The 17,664-nt window shown below is 41.9% G+C and overlaps 1 protein-coding gene and 3 pseudogenes across 1 annotated transcript; 2 read left to right on the forward strand and 2 right to left on the reverse strand.

Annotated features, from left to right (window-relative positions):
• Nucleotides 1–2,720: 2,720 nt before the first annotated feature.
• On the forward strand, nucleotides 2,721–16,048 carry LOC147431000 (uncharacterized). The gene is made up of 5 exons (XM_086494492.1): nucleotides 2,721–2,968; nucleotides 15,176–15,284; nucleotides 15,386–15,466; nucleotides 15,555–15,659; nucleotides 15,743–16,048. The coding sequence occupies exons 1-5, from the start codon at nucleotides 2,721–2,723 to the stop codon at nucleotides 15,968–15,970; spliced, it is 771 nt and encodes a 256-aa protein (XP_086350618.1). The 3' UTR covers nucleotides 15,971–16,048.
• On the forward strand, nucleotides 5,969–6,490 carry LOC147431001 (uncharacterized; annotated as a pseudogene).
• Nucleotides 9,934–10,183, reverse strand: LOC147431002 (uncharacterized; annotated as a pseudogene).
• Nucleotides 10,220–11,848, reverse strand: LOC147431003 (uncharacterized; annotated as a pseudogene).
• Nucleotides 16,049–17,664: the final 1,616 nt, after the last annotated feature.

Genomic DNA, 17,664 nt, shown 5'->3' on the forward strand with positions numbered 1-17,664 from the left:
TAAAAGCCAAAGAAGGCCTCACTCGTGCACATCAGCCACACTTGGATCAAAGTTCAGATATGGTATCAAATGTGGAGTAGAATTATGTGGAGCTTCTATTGTGACTATACTAGTCAATTTGTAAACAAAATCTTTTTTGTATCTTCCTTTGTTTTATGTAATTTATAGTTATTATTCAAATCCATGTGTTGTACATCCTCTTGACTTTTGGTGTTTATCAACACCACAATCCTATGAGATTTTCACTTTATTTACTAGCCACACACCTCAATTTTTCCCACTTTAAGTGGAAAATTCCCAAATTACATGAATTCGGTCGATTTGGAGATTCCCATAATGTGAGATTTTTACCAAAATACCTAATATGGTCTTCACCACTGATCTTGTCAAATTCTCTTATCAAGGGTACTTCTATATTGTATGTCATTACAAACTATTTCTTTACAACCAAAGCTATGGTTTATAAGGATATTGAAGAAGGTATTATACTTTTGTTGGGAATTATTGAGTTATTGACATAAGGATATTCCACTTATACTACCAATTATACATGGTACTCTTGGGATTTATCTATGTTATCGAGATATTGTTGAGAGCTTTAGTAATGTCACTAACAAATTTACACGATTGGGTCTTTTACAAGTCTTCCAAATAAGTCGTCTCTTCAATCTTACTTTTTTATTTTGGAAGTTACGAAGGTTTCTTATTGACATAAAGATTTCTTAAGATGCATTACTTTTATAGGTAACTAGTGGGCAAAGGATAGAATACTATACTTAGTGTGAAACAATAAAAGATATATTCTATACACACACACACACACATTACACTATAGTTCTATTTGAGAAGGGATTGAATAGCTTACTGATAGTGAGGCGGTCCGAAGCAGGCAACAAGAGAGGCGACCTCTAAACACCCCTCAAGGCTCCTGTGGTGCTCGATTGGGGTTGGGGCAACCAGAAGCAAGAAAACAACAACAACAAACCCACATCCAAACAAGTAAACGGGCACCACCTAGTTATAGGATGCGAACTAGGATGCAAGAGAGAAAACACACAAAAGAAATCTCACACCAAGACACACACCAAATGGAGTAGAGAGAGATAGAGCAAAGAGAAGAGAGAGGAATGAAACTTGCGTAATACCTTGTAGGTGACTGGAAAATGGAGATGGTTTGTTATGATGCTATCGTTTGAGCTTAGAAAAACTAACTCAATGCTTAGTGAGCGGTAAACATTGCCAACAAACACACACACTATCTTAGGGTGTGGAAAGCCTCTCACCAAAATACCCTCTTACAATGGACACAAAATTGGCAATGAAAACACACTAACCACTTTCTCAAACAAGTTCAAATGATGGAACTTAAAAAATAGAGTCACCTTGCATTCACCAAACCACGTGGCACACATGAAAGGACGACGATTCTACAACCAAGACAATCTTTGAAGAACCAAAAACTCAAATTGTTGAAAATGGAAGGGCATATACAATAGTGGTTTTAGATAGGTTACTCACACTCTCTCACTTTGAAATGTGTAGCATCAAAGATTTTTTCACACAAAGTGTGAAGCTCACAAAGTGGTTAATTGCTACACCTAAGTCTCTCCTCACGCCTAGTATTGGGTTGCTATTATGTGAGATCTTGGAGATGCTTTACAAGAAGGAGAGGGGTCTATTTATAGGTTGAAGACCCCTCATTAAGGTTATTGATCATAACCTTATTTACACACTAATCAAATCAAGAGTAGGGTTTCTTTGGAATATCAAAACATTGCAGCGTATGCAATGGATTGATGCAACCTGGGACCTTTCGATGATGACGATCGTGATGATGATGACGACTTTAGGGCTGAAATCTGTGTCTTTTAACTACTGAAATTATGCAAATATTTGGGTTGTTTCGGGTGGCTGAAAATGACTTTTTTGCTGTGTTTTTATGGCTGAAAATGGGGGTTCTCTGCAATGCTTCAAGGGGTTGATCTGGTACTGTGTCTAATGTTGAAAACGCTGCTGCAAGTGCTTTATCAACGACTGATCTGGGGTAATCCCTTCAGGGGTGAGAGAGAAGGGAGTAGCGATGGCTGGGGTAATCCCTTCAGGGTTGAGAGAGAAGGGAGTAGCGATGGCTGATCTGGCTCCATAGCACAGAAAATGCAGCCTAAGAGGTGAAAACGCTGCTATTTTTTGAAAACACAGCCACCAAGGGGGAGCCATCTCAGTTTTGAGAGAGTTTTTCATGACGGAAGCAATCAGCTGGGGATCGTCGGCTTGGGAGAAGAACCTCAACGTCTGATACCATGTGAGAGTAGGCAGCGAAAGCGCTGCCAACAACAGCATATAGCTCAGGTTGAGTCCTTTCCAGGATTACATCCAGGTCTACTTCATTTTGTCCACATCTGCCATATGGTTATAAGCTCGTGCTGCATTCGACCACAAACCATCAAATCTCTCATGTAGCTTACTCTTGCATTGAATTTTTTACTGAGCGTGTTTCTCGTTTAGTTTTGCTACTTGATCTTGCATTTGATTCATAACCTTTTGAAGCATCTGTAGCATTTTTGTTTGATCTATTTTGTTGTAGTCCACTCCATTCATGGCTGCTTCGACCTCATCTGTAGATTCTTGATCTATTAATATTTTTACTTGCATTGATGTTACATGCAGATACGATGTTTGTGTTAGTTTGACATATGGTTTGTTTTAAATATACAGATACGATGAGTGACCAGGGTCATAGAGTGAAGTTGACGTTCATCAAGACTTTGCTACGTACCACTAGACTATCAGAAGAGGCTTTGACGGAGGCTATGTCAGATTTTATGGAGATGGATGACGCCAGTTTAGACAGCTCCATCGAGTTTCTTGGGCGATTCAGTTTGCCCGTACGTCTTGGAGAGGGTACATCCTCCCAGCTACACGCAGGAGTGGAGACTTCCTCTCAGGCAGATCAGACCATAGCACATCGGTAATCTTCTCGATTGATAAAGTAGTAATGTCATTCTTTTTTTAAATATAGAAATCTTAATATATGTATTCCCTTGATGTCTCACCGTGAGACACCGTCTCAGCCACCGCCAGCTCCCCCATCAGTGCCTCCACCTCCACCAATGCGCACGTGCATTGGCAGCTTGGGTGTCACATGCGACATCTTGCCTGATGGGGCTATCCTCCAACTCGGAGCCAGCATCACCCTCAAACGTCGGATGAGAGACCTCTGCTCGTCTTATCTAAAGCAGGTTCATATACCATGGGAGTAAGTATTAATTAACATAAAAAATATAAATTTTAGTTTGTTAGTTAAAATACTAATCGGCTTTATTTTGCACTCTAGTGATCAGCATGAGGATGACAAGAATTATGTTCTCAACACACTAGAGACGGAGTATGGGATAGGATGGAGTCCCAAGTGGATGGTCAAGCAAATGTGCAAACTCAAGGGTCATCGACGCGACGCAGCACGGTAAGTAGAAAGAAAGAAATATTTTTAACATCTATGTCTCTCTCTCTCTCTCTCTCTCTCTCTCTCTCTCTCTCTCTCTCTCTCTCTCTCTCTCTCTCTCTCTCTCTCTCTCTCTCTCTCTCTCTCTCTCTCTCGTCTCTTGACTCTCGATTTCTCAAGGTGGAAATTGGTCGGAGCTGCTCTCTGAGTAGGTGTAGCATATAGTAGAGGCAGGCTGTAGGAAACTCTCGCAAGGGTGCACCATGCACTGTTGGGGTGCATGATTTTTCCTCTCTTCTATCATGCTTGCCGCTTGGGACCATATGAGACAAATCAAATGTACACGGTGTCCAGCCAAATGATCATCCTCAACGCTTCCAGCTGTCCCAAAATTTTCATGTGTTGATGGCACAAGGTTTAGAAAAGGTGCATTCGTTGCAGCAGCCACTCCTCTTAGATCAAAATCTTTATCTTCCCAGTGCTCAGGTCCTTGAACTATGGCACCTCCTCCAAAGATGCTGCAAGTGCTTCTTCAGTTCATTTTTCCTCACTTGTTTCCATTTGAAAATGGAATTCATGGAGTCATGAGAGGACATCATGATAACGGGAATGTGCTTGAGGGTCCCATGGTTCATAATTCACCCCAATAGACCTATGCCTGATAAACAGGGCATCACGACCTCCATCAGAACAAGAACGACTTGGTTTTTCTGGTCCATCAAAAGCTCCCATGCTAGTAACCCATTGGAGGCATGTGTAACTTCATAGCTGCAATCGCGTAGGAGAGCACCAACTGGATCAAGCTGAATGCATGGAAATGATGCAAGTCTAGGCTATGTCGGCAATGATGAAGGGGATGAAGACACCGTCCTAAGGGCTGAAATCTGCAATCTGGTATCTGCTATCCAAAAACGCTATGGGCTGAAATCTACGACTATGTCCAAAAACGCTGATTCTGGGATTGTTCTATAGGTCTTTGACGTTGAAAATCTGCAGGTTTAGGGCTGAAAGCTGAGGTTTCTTGGGGCTGAATGTGCTACTCTTTAGGGGCTCAATCTGCTGGTCTTTCATTGGTTGCTTAAAAACGCCATGCTAAAAACTGTCAAAAACACTAGGTGATGGGTCTCCAAAAACGCTAGGTTGCTGAGCTTCTTCTGTCGATGGTTGTTGAGATTCTTCTATCAATGGATATGCATCTACAATAAGTGACTTCATAGTTGCAATTGCGTAGGAGAAGTGGCGTGACTGATTCTACTCTTTTAAGGGCCAATCTGTTTTTTCAAGCTTTTGGATATGGCCTCACTGAAGGCATGGTTCAACATGGAGGTTGCCCTCTTATGCTTTGAAAGAGCGATACGACGCATGAGGGAACGCTTTGCTGGATGGAGAGAAGAAAAACCAGGATATGAGTGGGATGCGGTGCAAAAGGCTATGTAGACCTCGACTCAGACACTCTCGAGGACGACTGAGAGTTACTATAAGGATGTAGAGTTGATGCGGCTTGAAAGTAGAAGAACGAGAAAAGAGCTAGAGAGAAAGAAAATTCTTATGGATGCCAACTTCCGTCGGCAAGAGCAAGTGATGACCTGGTTTTTTGAAAAGGTGTCGATGATGCATGCCAAGCTGAGCGAAGAGGAAAAACAAGCAAAAGAAGAGAAGGAGACGGATGCCCCGTGTATGGACGAAGGAGAAGAATGTATGGATGTCCCGTGAGAGGATGAGTGAAGAAATTGAGGAGGAGCACCACGTGAACCCTGCGGACTCCTATCCCCCACACGAGAGGGGAGAGCTGGAGCATGCGACACGCAGCGACCTACAGGTTGCTACCTTCGAATTGCACGAGAAGGGGATTGTGGAAATCCATGGCAATAATCCATTCGTATGCAAAGAATTGACAGGAGATGTGGCGAACTTGGAATGTAGCACTGTGGTCGTGATGCTTGATTGTGAAGTGAAGATAAAGGATGTGAGCCATGCAGGGTCTGCCTGCTGATATGCGTAAACCTATGGTATACCGCTAAGTTAGGGTGTGTGCATGAGGTCGAACCCCTCAGCAAATGGTGTTCATAGTATGGCTGCGAATAGCTTGGACCAGATGGCGGTTGGGAAAACAGGTTGGTCAGCAACAAGCCTACTAGGCTTGGAGCACACATGGGAAGGATGATTGTGGGATTACCCGGAAAAGGTGGTGAGCAAGGTGTGACTAGGGTTATGAATTGACAATGGTGCAAGGTCATTGGGTCACGAAGGAGGTCATGGAGACCCGATTGGGAATGTCCCTGAAGGGGCCTTAAAGACTAGTGTACGCGAGCCATAAGCTAGCTGAGGCAAACACAGTGGGATTAATCGCCGCGTGGCTACATTTTTCCGCGTGTTTCGATGATGGGTGTTAAAAAATGCGACTGTCGGAGTCATGTGTGGCAAGCAGGGCTGCTTGGGGTCGTGGATAGTAACCTACTGGAGGTGAAGATATGCATATGGGACCCGGGAGAAGGTTACCCATGCAGGGATGCATTTGTTTATGGAATGACCCAAATGCGTGGAGGTGATGAGCTGACAGCATGCTGAAATATACTTGGCCAATGCGGGATTAAGCCCGAAGGGTTAGAGCCGTTTGCTGGTTCTGACAGGACAGAATGTAGCAAGACGAGTGCTGGCACAAATGCAGGCCACAGATGGCCGTTGGTCCCACCGCGACAAGGTAGGTTGCAAGAGGATGCGGAGCGAGTCAGGTGGACTCAAAGTCATACCAGGTAGCCAAGGACTAGATCGCATAATCGGGAATGTACCACAACTAGGAGGTATTGGGCTGAGTCGGAGGGCCAGCAAACAACTAAGATGCAAGGTGAGATATGCAGGTACGAGAAGAACAGCAATGCTAGGGCAGGTTATGTATGGCCGATGTGTTTCCCCTCAAAGAGACGGGCGAGCCTCGAAGAGACGGGCGAGCCACTGAGTGCGAATGCAACACGACTACGCATTGCAAGAGGGCGGGCTCCGATCAGCACCAACCCACCTTTCATTCGGGGAGTTGTGTTGTGCGAGTGATTAGGCACATGCTATTATACCTTAACCGGTACTGGCCCGAATGGGGTTATTCGACACCGGACAGTGGGTTGTATGCCAGGCCATTTTGGATGAGATTACTAGCAGGCCTACGGGCCCCCAAGTAAGTAGTGGGGGCACACTGATGACGGTTATGCTACTAGTATGGTTGGCACTTCATGGAGGTTACAGTCAAGGGCGATGCAAAGGGAGGAATTCCAATGGGGAGAATCTTGAGGCAGATTGTCTTTGGAGCTTAGGAGCTTGGTATGGTCAAGCTTGGTCGAGGAGGCGGTTGCAGCTTCCTTGGTGAGAGGAGCTTTGAGCTCAGTGGAGCTCGATAGAGAAGTGCTCGGTGGAGGAGAGCTTGACATTCGAGTGCTTGGATGCTATTGTGGCAGAGCTCTTGCATTGGAGCTTGCATTGAGAGGACATTGCATCACACAGAGTGGATCAGGAGCAGGTTCAAGACTATGTGCAACTCGTTTTTTGCCATTTTCGGGCTTTAAAACGCAGTTTTTTGCGTAGCTCCGTCGTACTGAATCAGATCTACATGATCCAAGAGTTTAGGTCAGGGTTTTGGCACGCTCCGGAAGCGATGGAAATGTCTATTTTCTGAAATTATGCTTTGAATTACAGCAAGTACAGCAGCAGGTTTGTTTGTGCCCTTTCGAGTCCCAAAAACACTATTTTTGGTATATCTCACACACACAGAGTATTTTCTGCAGCAACTAGTAGATTCATAGGTGTACAGAGGTTTTTGGATATGCATTTGTCGAGAGAGCCACTCATGCGAGAGTGAGCTATGTTGCCATGGTCTTGGCATTTTATGTATACCATATATGGATTTGTGTATTTGTTTATGGCTGATATTATTTGAGATTTAGCTCAATTTATAAAAGAAACTCTGTTGGATTTTATTCAGGTTCTCACCCTAGCTTCTACGTATCCGCAGGTTGCTCTTTGACGGTTTAGTGGTTGAGTTTACTCCCACTTTGATAGGTGATTTTCAGCCATCATTTGGTTGGAGTTTGGAGTCACTTGTGTATGCCCTTGTGTGCAGTATTTTTCATTGCGCATAGTGACAGATCTTGCAAGGTTTTGCGAAATGTTGCTAAAATTATATGGCAGACATTTGGTCATCGATTGGAAGGTATTTTGGCAGCAATCATCACTCACATGAATGTCATTTGAGGTGCCGTTGAGTGGTACTCCGGCAAGAGCGGGTATGCTTATATGTATGACTTTGTGAGGTGATTCCGGTCGAGTTTATTCCCGGATTGGCCATTGTGGCATATATTATTGTCTCTTTGAGGTTTACTGTTGAGACTTTGCTACAGTTACAAAGAAGACTCCGCCAAAATTTTGTCAGATATTTATGCGCGATTGAGTCATATTGACTTGTGATTTTGTGCAAGGTTTTGCAGGGTTATTGGTGCAATTTTGCATCAGGTTTTGAGCCATATTTGCAGACTTTTGTTGATGCGATTCGAGCCAGTTTAGGACTGATTTGGTTGACATTTTCTAGTCATTGTTGGTTGCTCTTTTGCGAGCATTATGGATGATTTTTCATTTGACTTCTAGCGTTATGGTCCGACACAGTTTGATGGTGCATATTTTGTTGCTTGGAAGGAGCATATGCTTGTTGCATTGGCGGATTTGGGGCAGGATAAACCCTTGCGTGGTTTATCGGCGGCGAAGCCCAAGTCTATGCGTGATGATGATTGGCAGGATCTTGAAGAGTTAGCAATGTCTACGATTCGTTTGCATCTGGTTGAGTCTGTTTACTGGCAGGTCTTGAGGGAGACTACAACTCATGCTTTATGGCATAGTTTACATGCTATGTACGTGACATCCATGCCTACAGGGGAGTGGACAGCCTGCTCAGTTAAAGCAGATAGTAGGGACAAGGCTACAATTTTTCTCAAATCTAATATACTCGATGAGGACATCGTGCTCTCTCGTAGGCGGGGAGAGTGTTACGGGTCTCTATGCATAGGCAGTTCCGAGACCCTCCACAGTCACTCGTCCTCTTGAGTCGACTTCCTGAGACGTGACCTCGAGGGCCCTTGGCCGACGAGAGGTCTCTACCTCGGGTGATCACCCTTGCGGAGGGAAGCTATACAAGCCACTCGAGAAGGGAAGCTATACAAGCAGTAGAAAAATGCAAATTCAACAGTATAAAAACGCAGCAGATCTGTGTTTTTTAACAGCCCCAAATCAATCCTAGTTGGTTGCAGAAGATGTCCATTTTTAACCCTTGAAAACGCAGCCAAAACAGTCATTTTTAGCCACCGAAACAGTCCTGAAATTCAGCAGATAGAAGACCACAGATTTCAGCCCTAAAGTCGTCGTCGTCATCACCGTCGTTGTCACCGGTATAGTCCCAAGTTGCATCAGTCCATTGCATCCGCATTGTACCACTTTGTGCAATCAATAGTAGACCACTCTCGACGATGAGAGTGGGGCCTTCGGAGGATGTTTTTACAACGTCTTTGGTGTCGTATCTCTCTTCTCTCTCTATCTCTCAGTCTCTACACTTGCACGCACAGTGTCCATTCACTTTGTTTGTGATCATAGCACTTTCGATTAAGAACGGAAGGCTCTCCCTTCCATAAGAAGTAAAAGGAACCTTGAGCACAGTTCAGAGCAGTCATCTTGAGCAAAGCGCAAACAATCATATGCTATGGACTTGCCGACAACGTCGACGAAGATTAGGACGACAACGAGACGGGCCGAAATCTGAAAAACGCTATGGCTGAAATCTATGAATCTTTCCACTGAATTTTGACTCTATATCGATGACAACGATGCAACGACGATGCGCTGAAAACGCAAATGCTGAAATCTACATTTTTTGGGTTGAAACTGCAAACGCTTGTGGATCTGACCATGCGGTGAAGAACTGCTACAGGAAGGTGAGGTCTGCGAGGTTCGATGATTCTACGGCGGAGTCTGATTGCTGAAAACTGAAAACATTGGTCTAGATCTGGGTTTTGTCGCGGTAGTCTACAAAATGTTGGATGGTTATGCTGATGCAAAAACGCTAGGACTGATCTGCTATCTTACTGTGGAATCTTCTAATGCTAGGGCTGATTTGTCTTCTGCTGCTGTTGGGACTGATCTGCAGTGCAAAAACGCTAGGGCTGATCTGTCATGCAAAATGCTAGGCTTTTCAGATGGGCTTCACTGTCGGTGGCAGCGTCCTCGTATCTTGAGCAGCGACGTGTTTTGATTACCTTGTACATAGCTACAAAAAGAAAAATGAGTCTGAAGGGAATCGAACCCTGATACTAGCCATATGAGGCTATCACCACGAGACTCCCTACCACCCACCCCTATCATAGTAAGATTTCAAAAGAATAAAAATCATTAAATAACAAAATTAATTACTACGAGATTAAATCTTACCCAATATAGGTTGATTTGTGAGTTGATACGCACGGCTAATAGTCCTCATCATCATCTCTGAGATTAACTGTCAATAAAATCTCATCTTCATTATCTTTGTTTACTTCTTCAAACTCCTCTGCCACCTGTTAAATCTGTGTTGACGTTCATTTCCTCCGTGTGCTCGACATCCACTATTTCTTCCTCTTCGGTGTCTGTAGTGTCAGAGTACGGATGGTTGTCGTTCTCATCATCATCTACAATGTCATCATGATCGGCAAGGAAAATTCTACACGTCTCTAACATGGATGTGTCTAGATTCGAGGATGTTACCAATTCATCCTAATTTTCTTCCTCAGGGTCAACGCTATCAAACAACTGACGACCTCTAGGTTGGACATGCACAACTTGCCACCATGGATGAGAATCTGGGTTCTTGTAAGAGAATGCTTGCTCAACATGAGTTGGCAAAATGTAAGGCTCTCTTGTTGCACGCATTAACTTTGAGGAGTCGACGGACCAAAATTTGGATGGTTCTCTTCTCATTGTGGCACTATTGCCTTTATACTCGGCACGAAACCAATCCACCTTCAGAATCACCTGTCAAAATGCACGAATCAAAACTTTAGAATTATGCATAACTTCAAGAAATCTACATGTCATTTTTGTATGAAGAGGGATTTCATTCACCTGCTTGAAGATCCAATACGATATTTCATAAATGCCGACTATGGTTCCCACATAACCCAGTTCACTATCAACAAGATTTGTGTCTCTTGAACTTGCACGTGATAATTGCTTGAAAGAGGCAACAACGGAAGAATCTTGAGTTAGACGTAAGTTGTCAATAGCTTTTATTCGAAGATGTTGACCATAAGCCCACATGTTTGTATACATTCGATCCTAGATCAATATATAAATGATATAAGAAAAAAAGGAATATTGCTTGTTTAGTTTAAAGTTTTCAAAACCCAAAAGTTACCTTTCTTTCACATCCGATCATAAACTCTCTCTGTTCCCTTGAGATTGTCTCATGATCTCTATCCGCCCGTTGCATACGGGTGTATAACCAATCCATGAAAGTAGGTACATCTTCGATGTTATTTACGTTGGTTTGACATCTGGATCTCCTGTTTTTATGTCTGTCAACTCGTTGGTTCGCAAGTTTCTCCTCATACTCCTCAACAAATTGTTGCATGCATTCGCTATTATAGACAATGAAAGTAGAAATATCCAAATTATATTGGATCTTAAGTTAAAAAGGGACTCCCTTACCAGACAATACCTCGTCTGACATGGTAGAAGAAGACTCATTTGTCCATACGCGTGGAGCTTCAAAATCGGTTTGCTCAAGATATTCACAAACGTAATACATGCATTCTTCAAGCATCCATCCTTCCGCCATAGAACCCTTTGGTCTTGCTTTTTGACGTACATAACCTTTCAGTACTCCCATAAATCTCTCAGCCCAAAACATCCATCGAGTAGAAACAACACCAGCAAGCTCTATCTCGTCCACTAGATGGATTAGCAGATGAACTTGGATATCAAAAAAGGAGGTTGGAAGTTCCTTCTCCATTAAACAAAGAAGCTCTAGAGATACATTCACGCTTCTTTTGTGGAATTAACCCTTTGTCAATTTCTTTAGATGTAATCCATCTATCAATAAAAGAAAGAAGATATTAATGTTATATTTGAATTAAGAACTTATCAACTAAAATTTTACACTAAAATTTAATGAGCGATAAATACCTTGCAAGCGATCCAAAGCGATATATTACGTCTCGGACTCCTTGGGTAGTACATCCATCAATAACAAGGGGTAGAATATGCTGTATACATGATTAATCCAATCAACAAAACATGCAAGAAAATAAATACTTACGAAGATTGATAAAACATTACCTTCACAAAATTGTGCCAATCATGTGTTCTTAAACCAGAGAAGCTCTTGTCATCTAAAGTGAACATGTTTCGACAAGATGCTCCATATCATGTAGGCGTATGAATCAATTGAATCCTCTTGTTGATAGTCTACACCTCTTCTGTGTTGAGTACCCATGGGGCAGGCTCATAGGTTGTGTCACGTCCAGTTTCATCAAAAAGTGGCCATAGATTAGGCTTTGAGTTTCGATCCTTTAAGTCATTTCTTGCTGCCACTGTGTCTTTCAAGCCAACAAGGTGTTGCCATAACGAATGACCAAAGTTCTTAAATATAGCATAGGATCAAGAAGATGACATATCTTCAAATCCTTCCAATATTCCAAAGTGTACCATATCGAAGGCCTTTGAGCCAGAGAACGTTTTCCTCTGGCTCGCACCTTCACAGCGTCATCATCATCACCGCTTATGATCTCCGACTCCGTACGATAGCGGGCCCAACAGTCCACTTTAGATACCAATCCTTTGGTGTGTTTGGTATTGGACATTTCCCTTCTTCTACCTTCCCGTTGAAATGTATGGCTTGCCTTCTATTTCGTAGATAATGCTCTTCAGGTAAAAATCATCTGTATCGAAGATATATATTTTTGTTGAGGTTTTTGCTATAAGTTGATCTCAACCAATCACCACACACAAGACAACCTTTATAACCCTTGGTACATATTCCTGCATGAAAAACATAACAAAGATTATTAGCGCAATAAATATACAAAAAACATATGAGAAAATGCATATATCTAAACCATTTACCTGAGCAAAAACCATATCCTGGAAAGTCGTGGATAGTTCATGCTAAAATCCCACGAACAATGAACTGTCTTTCACCAATGCTTCTTGACATATCCATGACATCAATCCCTCTCCAGAAATCTTGAAGATCGTCAATGAGAGGAGCCAAATATACATTCAGGTCTTTAACTTGTCGCTTTCTTGGGATTAAGAGTGAGAGCATTAAATGCTCTTTCTTAATACTAAGATATGGGGGTAGATTATAGTTAATAACTACCGGCCATGTAGACCATTTACTTGATTTTATAGAAAATGGATTCACACCATCTAATGCTACACCCATCTTTAAATTGCGTGATTCTTTTGCGAAATCTAGCCATAGCGAATCAATATGCTCAAATGCAGGACTATCCTACGGACTTCGCATTACTCCATCTTTGCTCTTGTGCTCTGCTCCCCATGTCATAAGCTTAGCTAATTCAGGAATTTGAAACATATGTTTTATATGCGGAGCCAAGAAAAAATGTCTCAATACCTTTCTAGGGACCTTACCTTTCTCATCTTTATAACGAGGCGTTTGACATTTTGGGCACGCCACATTGTCCTAGTCCTGATGTCTATATAAAATACAATCGTTGGGACATGCATGTATAGAAGAATAGTCAAGTCCAAGACTACTTATCATCTTCTTCACCTCATCGTGTGATGCAAGAAGGGAATTGCTTGTCGGCAAGAACTTTTGAGAGACTAGCCTACAAGTTGATTAAAAATATGATCAATAACAAGCACCAATGTTTAGAGTGTAGCAAACAAATATGTTAGATGTATATATACTTCAATAGTGCTGAAACGGATACATTACTCCATCCAAAATGGTTTTGAAGATTAAGAATAAGTAAGTTTGCACTTAGTTGTGTCAGTTGGCTTCCTTCGTAGATATGCTTTAGAGCTTCTTCTCGAAGATACTTCTCGTTGTTAGGAATATCGCTCGCACTATCATTTTGATGCCAATCCTCAATAAAATCAGCCATGCCATCGTCATTATCAAAGATATCATCACGTCCATTAAAGTCGTTAGAATATTGTTCCTTTAGTCTTGCATACGTATTCACTCCTGCGTAGGATCCTCATGCACTCTATTGACATTTGAGATACGTCATGTGAATGTTGATTTGTGACGTTATCGAAGTCATAATCTGGAATCTGCATACGTGAAGGTAAAGAAGATTGTATCAATAGCATGCTTATATATAAAAGGAGAGAGAGATGTGCATGGAATTCAATCACATTTGGAAACAACAAAAAATAATATCAAATAAATTAGTGACAGTACGAAACGTAATGAAAATTAAAGTGTAGAATTAGGGTACAAGAGTTCAAAATAACATTAGGAATTGTATACAATGAGCTCTTAACCCTCATCTGTTAAGGGTGCTCATGGAGGTCTACGCCATCCATAATTGACTAGCAGTTCATCACCAACACATAATGATTTAATAGCATGGACAACTATATATCTTGGTACATCCCTAGTCATGTGTCTTGGTTCATGACTATTCTCACACTCCACAAATGTGCAATTGGTTCTTGCACTTCTCCCTCGACTACTATTGATTAAACCTGCTATGTTTCCTTGAGAGTAAGGTCTTCCATCAACATAGAGTCTTTGGCCTTCTGCATGTGTAATCCCTCTAGTAGAAAGAGAGGCTGCATTGAGACATAATCCATAAGTAGTCATGCTCTAGATGTAGCGAGTGAGCTGATGCCATGGACCCCATCTATATATAGGTCCACAAAAAGACATAAGGGTGACCTTTGAATGAGGGGGCACATGAAAATCCTGTGCAATAAAGCTGCCTCATCCCGCTCCACTGATGGTGGACGGAGCAATCATGTAGCGATTGCCCCAAAAGCTAAAAACCACTCCATCTGAAGGAAGTGGTCCTCCTTGTCAGCCTCCGTATCGTCTACGATCGTAGCTCTGTACTAGATCCTGTAAATGAGTAGGCAGTGGATGATCTCCACCCATTTCAACCTCCAATGGAGGAGGTAGAGGATGTCGAGAAACCTCGAGCTGCAAACTGACAAATGACCTGTCGGTGCCATGTGCGAGAGACATGTGCACCACTGGTAGTAAATTCATCCTCACCATCAAGTGAAGATACCTACATATATAATCTAGTTACATTATTTATTTTACTCTTTGATTTTTAAAACTCCAATATCAAACAAAGGGAGATAAAAAATATACCATAGGTAGATGTCGCTCCTCAGGTGGTGGTGCTTGCTCAAAAGTAACATAAGTCATCTGATGTGAAAAGCACTCCCGTCGTGGCCTGCGATACGTGCCACAACAATGAGCACACCAGCATATAATAGGCTCATCATAGTAGAAATCATCGTAAACGGGTTCATGTGCAGTATCAGAACTCTGTGCACCCCGGCTACCACTAGTAGGAGGTGGTGGTGTACCCTCTGATTGATCCAAATTTGGATTTCAATTACCATAAAAACATGAGACATTTATCAAATGACCAAAATAAAAAATTCAATAAAAGTAACAAAACATTGAAGTCTAGTAGTTATATGGTATATTCTAACGCTTATTGTAATTTAAAAAATAAATAGGCGCTATTGTATGGTGCCGTCAAACAAGAGAAATGCAACCATTTGCATGGAGACATGGCAATTCTTCCGCAAGGAGATGCGCCTACGCATTAATTTTCCCTTACAAAAGGTGTGTGCTTTGGTAATATATATTAGAATTAATATGAACTTTCCTAGATTGATTCTAACTTTCTCTAATCTATGTTATTTTGTTTATTCAAATTTGCTTAGGAGGCAGCAAGAAAGAGAGTAGCTTTACGTCACACATCTAGACTAGGGCGGATGGGACGGGATGGATTTGTGGCCACATTTGTGAGTATAGACCATTCACATATTAACTTTTAAAGGTAGAATTATTGAATGCAAAAAATAATAAGTCTTTGGTTGTGTCTTAATGTAGACGAAAGACTATGGTCGTGCACCGGCAGCACAGGAGATAGAGTACGCCACATACTGCGGCTATCGTGCTTTGTGTCAGACACTTACTGACACTCCAGATCCACTTGTACGTATCTTTGTTTTGATTTGTAGTTTTTTTCATGGTAACTGTAATATATTCTTTTTTTATTTCACTAACTAATATAGGAGCATCATGGGGAGGCTGATATGACAGAGGTGGCTCGACAGGAGGCCGAGGGGCGACGTCGAGAGGCTGAGAGGAGCAGCGGCCCAATCACTGGCCATGATGGTGATGATTGCAGAGATGGGGACAGTAGTAGTCCCCCGGTTCGGACCAGTGGTGGTGGCACTAGCGATCATGAGACCGATGATAGTGAATCTTCCAGTAGTGATGGATCACATAGTGATCCTGCGTAGAGATTTCTTTTGCATATTTGGGATCACTATATATGTATTTTTCAGTGTGCATTGCTACATCGTATGTGATGATGAGATTTGTTTTGTATATGTGAGGATTGATCACCACACATTTTGGACACATGTACATAAACTTACTGATGATATATACTGACATGTGTTTGTTGCATCACTGAATTTGTCTATTGTCAAACAATTAATTATTTGTCGACGATAAGATAACTAACCTAAGTAACCATCATATATATATTTTTTAAAAAGATGGATTGAAATCATGGTCATTGTGCTACCAAATGATGATGTGGCATGTGAAACCTAGTCCTAAGTTTTCTGTTAGTTGCTCTACTTCTCAAAATTAAGTCATTTTGATCTTATAGAACTCTTGTGCAAGTCTTTAAGAATATAAAAGAAATATCGCTAGGGACGTTAGTCTTTTTGTTCAGTTGTTGTTGTCCTGGTTTGGGTCACCACCTGTGGCTTTCGCCCGGTCGGTTTACACATTGTTAAAAAGGCTTCCAATGTTTCTTTTAAGATGAAGATTTGAACTATGATGTTTCAAAGTACCAAGCATCATATGCTCCGAGTTTCAAGTTACGTACCATGTACCATGTACCATGCACCAACAACAACTATCAAGTTTCATTATGGAACCTGATACCAAACTTTGAATCAACTGCCAAATCTAACACTAACAAGTTTTCTTGGTTTCTATGTCAGGCTCTAGTATTAACAATATTTTGATTTTCATATTTTTTGTAAAGGTAGTAGATTTTACGCTAAGTGTCAGATTCTACATATCTTGTACCAAATCAAGTACCAAGTTTCAAGTTGCAAGTACTAAGTACCAAATCAAGTACCTTATACCAAATCTAACACTAAAGAGGTTTTATTGTTTTCATGTTAATTTATTAGAGTACCACAAAGTTACATTGACCAATTAATACCATGGACCATGTACCAATTGCAAGTACGAAGTTTCATTATGGAACCTATAGCCAAATTAAAGCAAGGACCAAGTACCAAGTACCGACATGTACCAAGTACCAAGTATCAACATGTACCAAGTACCAAGTACCGACATGTACCAAGTTTTCTTTATTTTCATGTTAAACCCACATGTCCCGAGTTGTATGAAATAGGGACAAGTTTTTTTCTTTTTGTGGACTCTAGAAACGGTCCATCGGCGAGCCGTTGGAGCTCTTCTGAGCCCACATGGAATGTCCATGTACCAATGAGGCATATGGGCAAGCTATACGGCTCGTTAAGAGCTCAAACAACTCGTTGATATATGGATCGTTCTCAAAGTCCTCGATCAAAAAACACTCAGAAACAATACATCGGTCAGCTGTTTGAGCTCTCGGCGAGTCCTATAGCTTGCCCACATGCCTCTTTGGCACGCGAAAAAGCTCTGTGGGCTCGCAGAATCTTAAATGGTTCGCCAATGGGCCGCTTCCAAAGTAGTCCGCGAGCGTTTTTTTGATCATGGACTTCAAAAATGGTCGATCGACGAGCTTTAGCGCATGGAACCCACGTGCCAATGAGGCATGTGAACAAGTTATACAGCTTGTTTGAACTTTGAAAATGACCCATTTGCGAGCCGTTTGAGATCTCGTGAGCCCACATAGCTTGTTCACGTGTCAACGAGGCATCTTGGCAAGCTATATGGCTCACGAGATCTGAAGTGGCTGGCCAAT

This window comes from Adiantum capillus-veneris, chromosome 21, assembly GCF_014529385.1.
Source record: "Adiantum capillus-veneris isolate H3 chromosome 21, ASM1452938v2, whole genome shotgun sequence".
Classification (NCBI taxonomy): domain Eukaryota; kingdom Viridiplantae; phylum Streptophyta; class Polypodiopsida; order Polypodiales; family Pteridaceae; genus Adiantum; species Adiantum capillus-veneris.

Excerpts from the sequence above, each read along its gene's own strand:
- LOC147431000 (XM_086494492.1), top strand. The coding sequence starts at position 2,721 with ATGAGTGACCAGGGTCATAGAGTGAAGTTGACGTTCATCAAGACTTTG. Across the intron at positions 15,285-15,385 it reads TTAATTTTCCCTTACAAAAG|GAGGCAGCAAGAAAGAGAGT; the intron begins GTGTGTGCTTTG and ends AAATTTGCTTAG. Across the intron at positions 15,660-15,742 it reads CTGACACTCCAGATCCACTT|CATCATGGGGAGGCTGATAT; the intron begins GTACGTATCTTT and ends CTAATATAGGAG.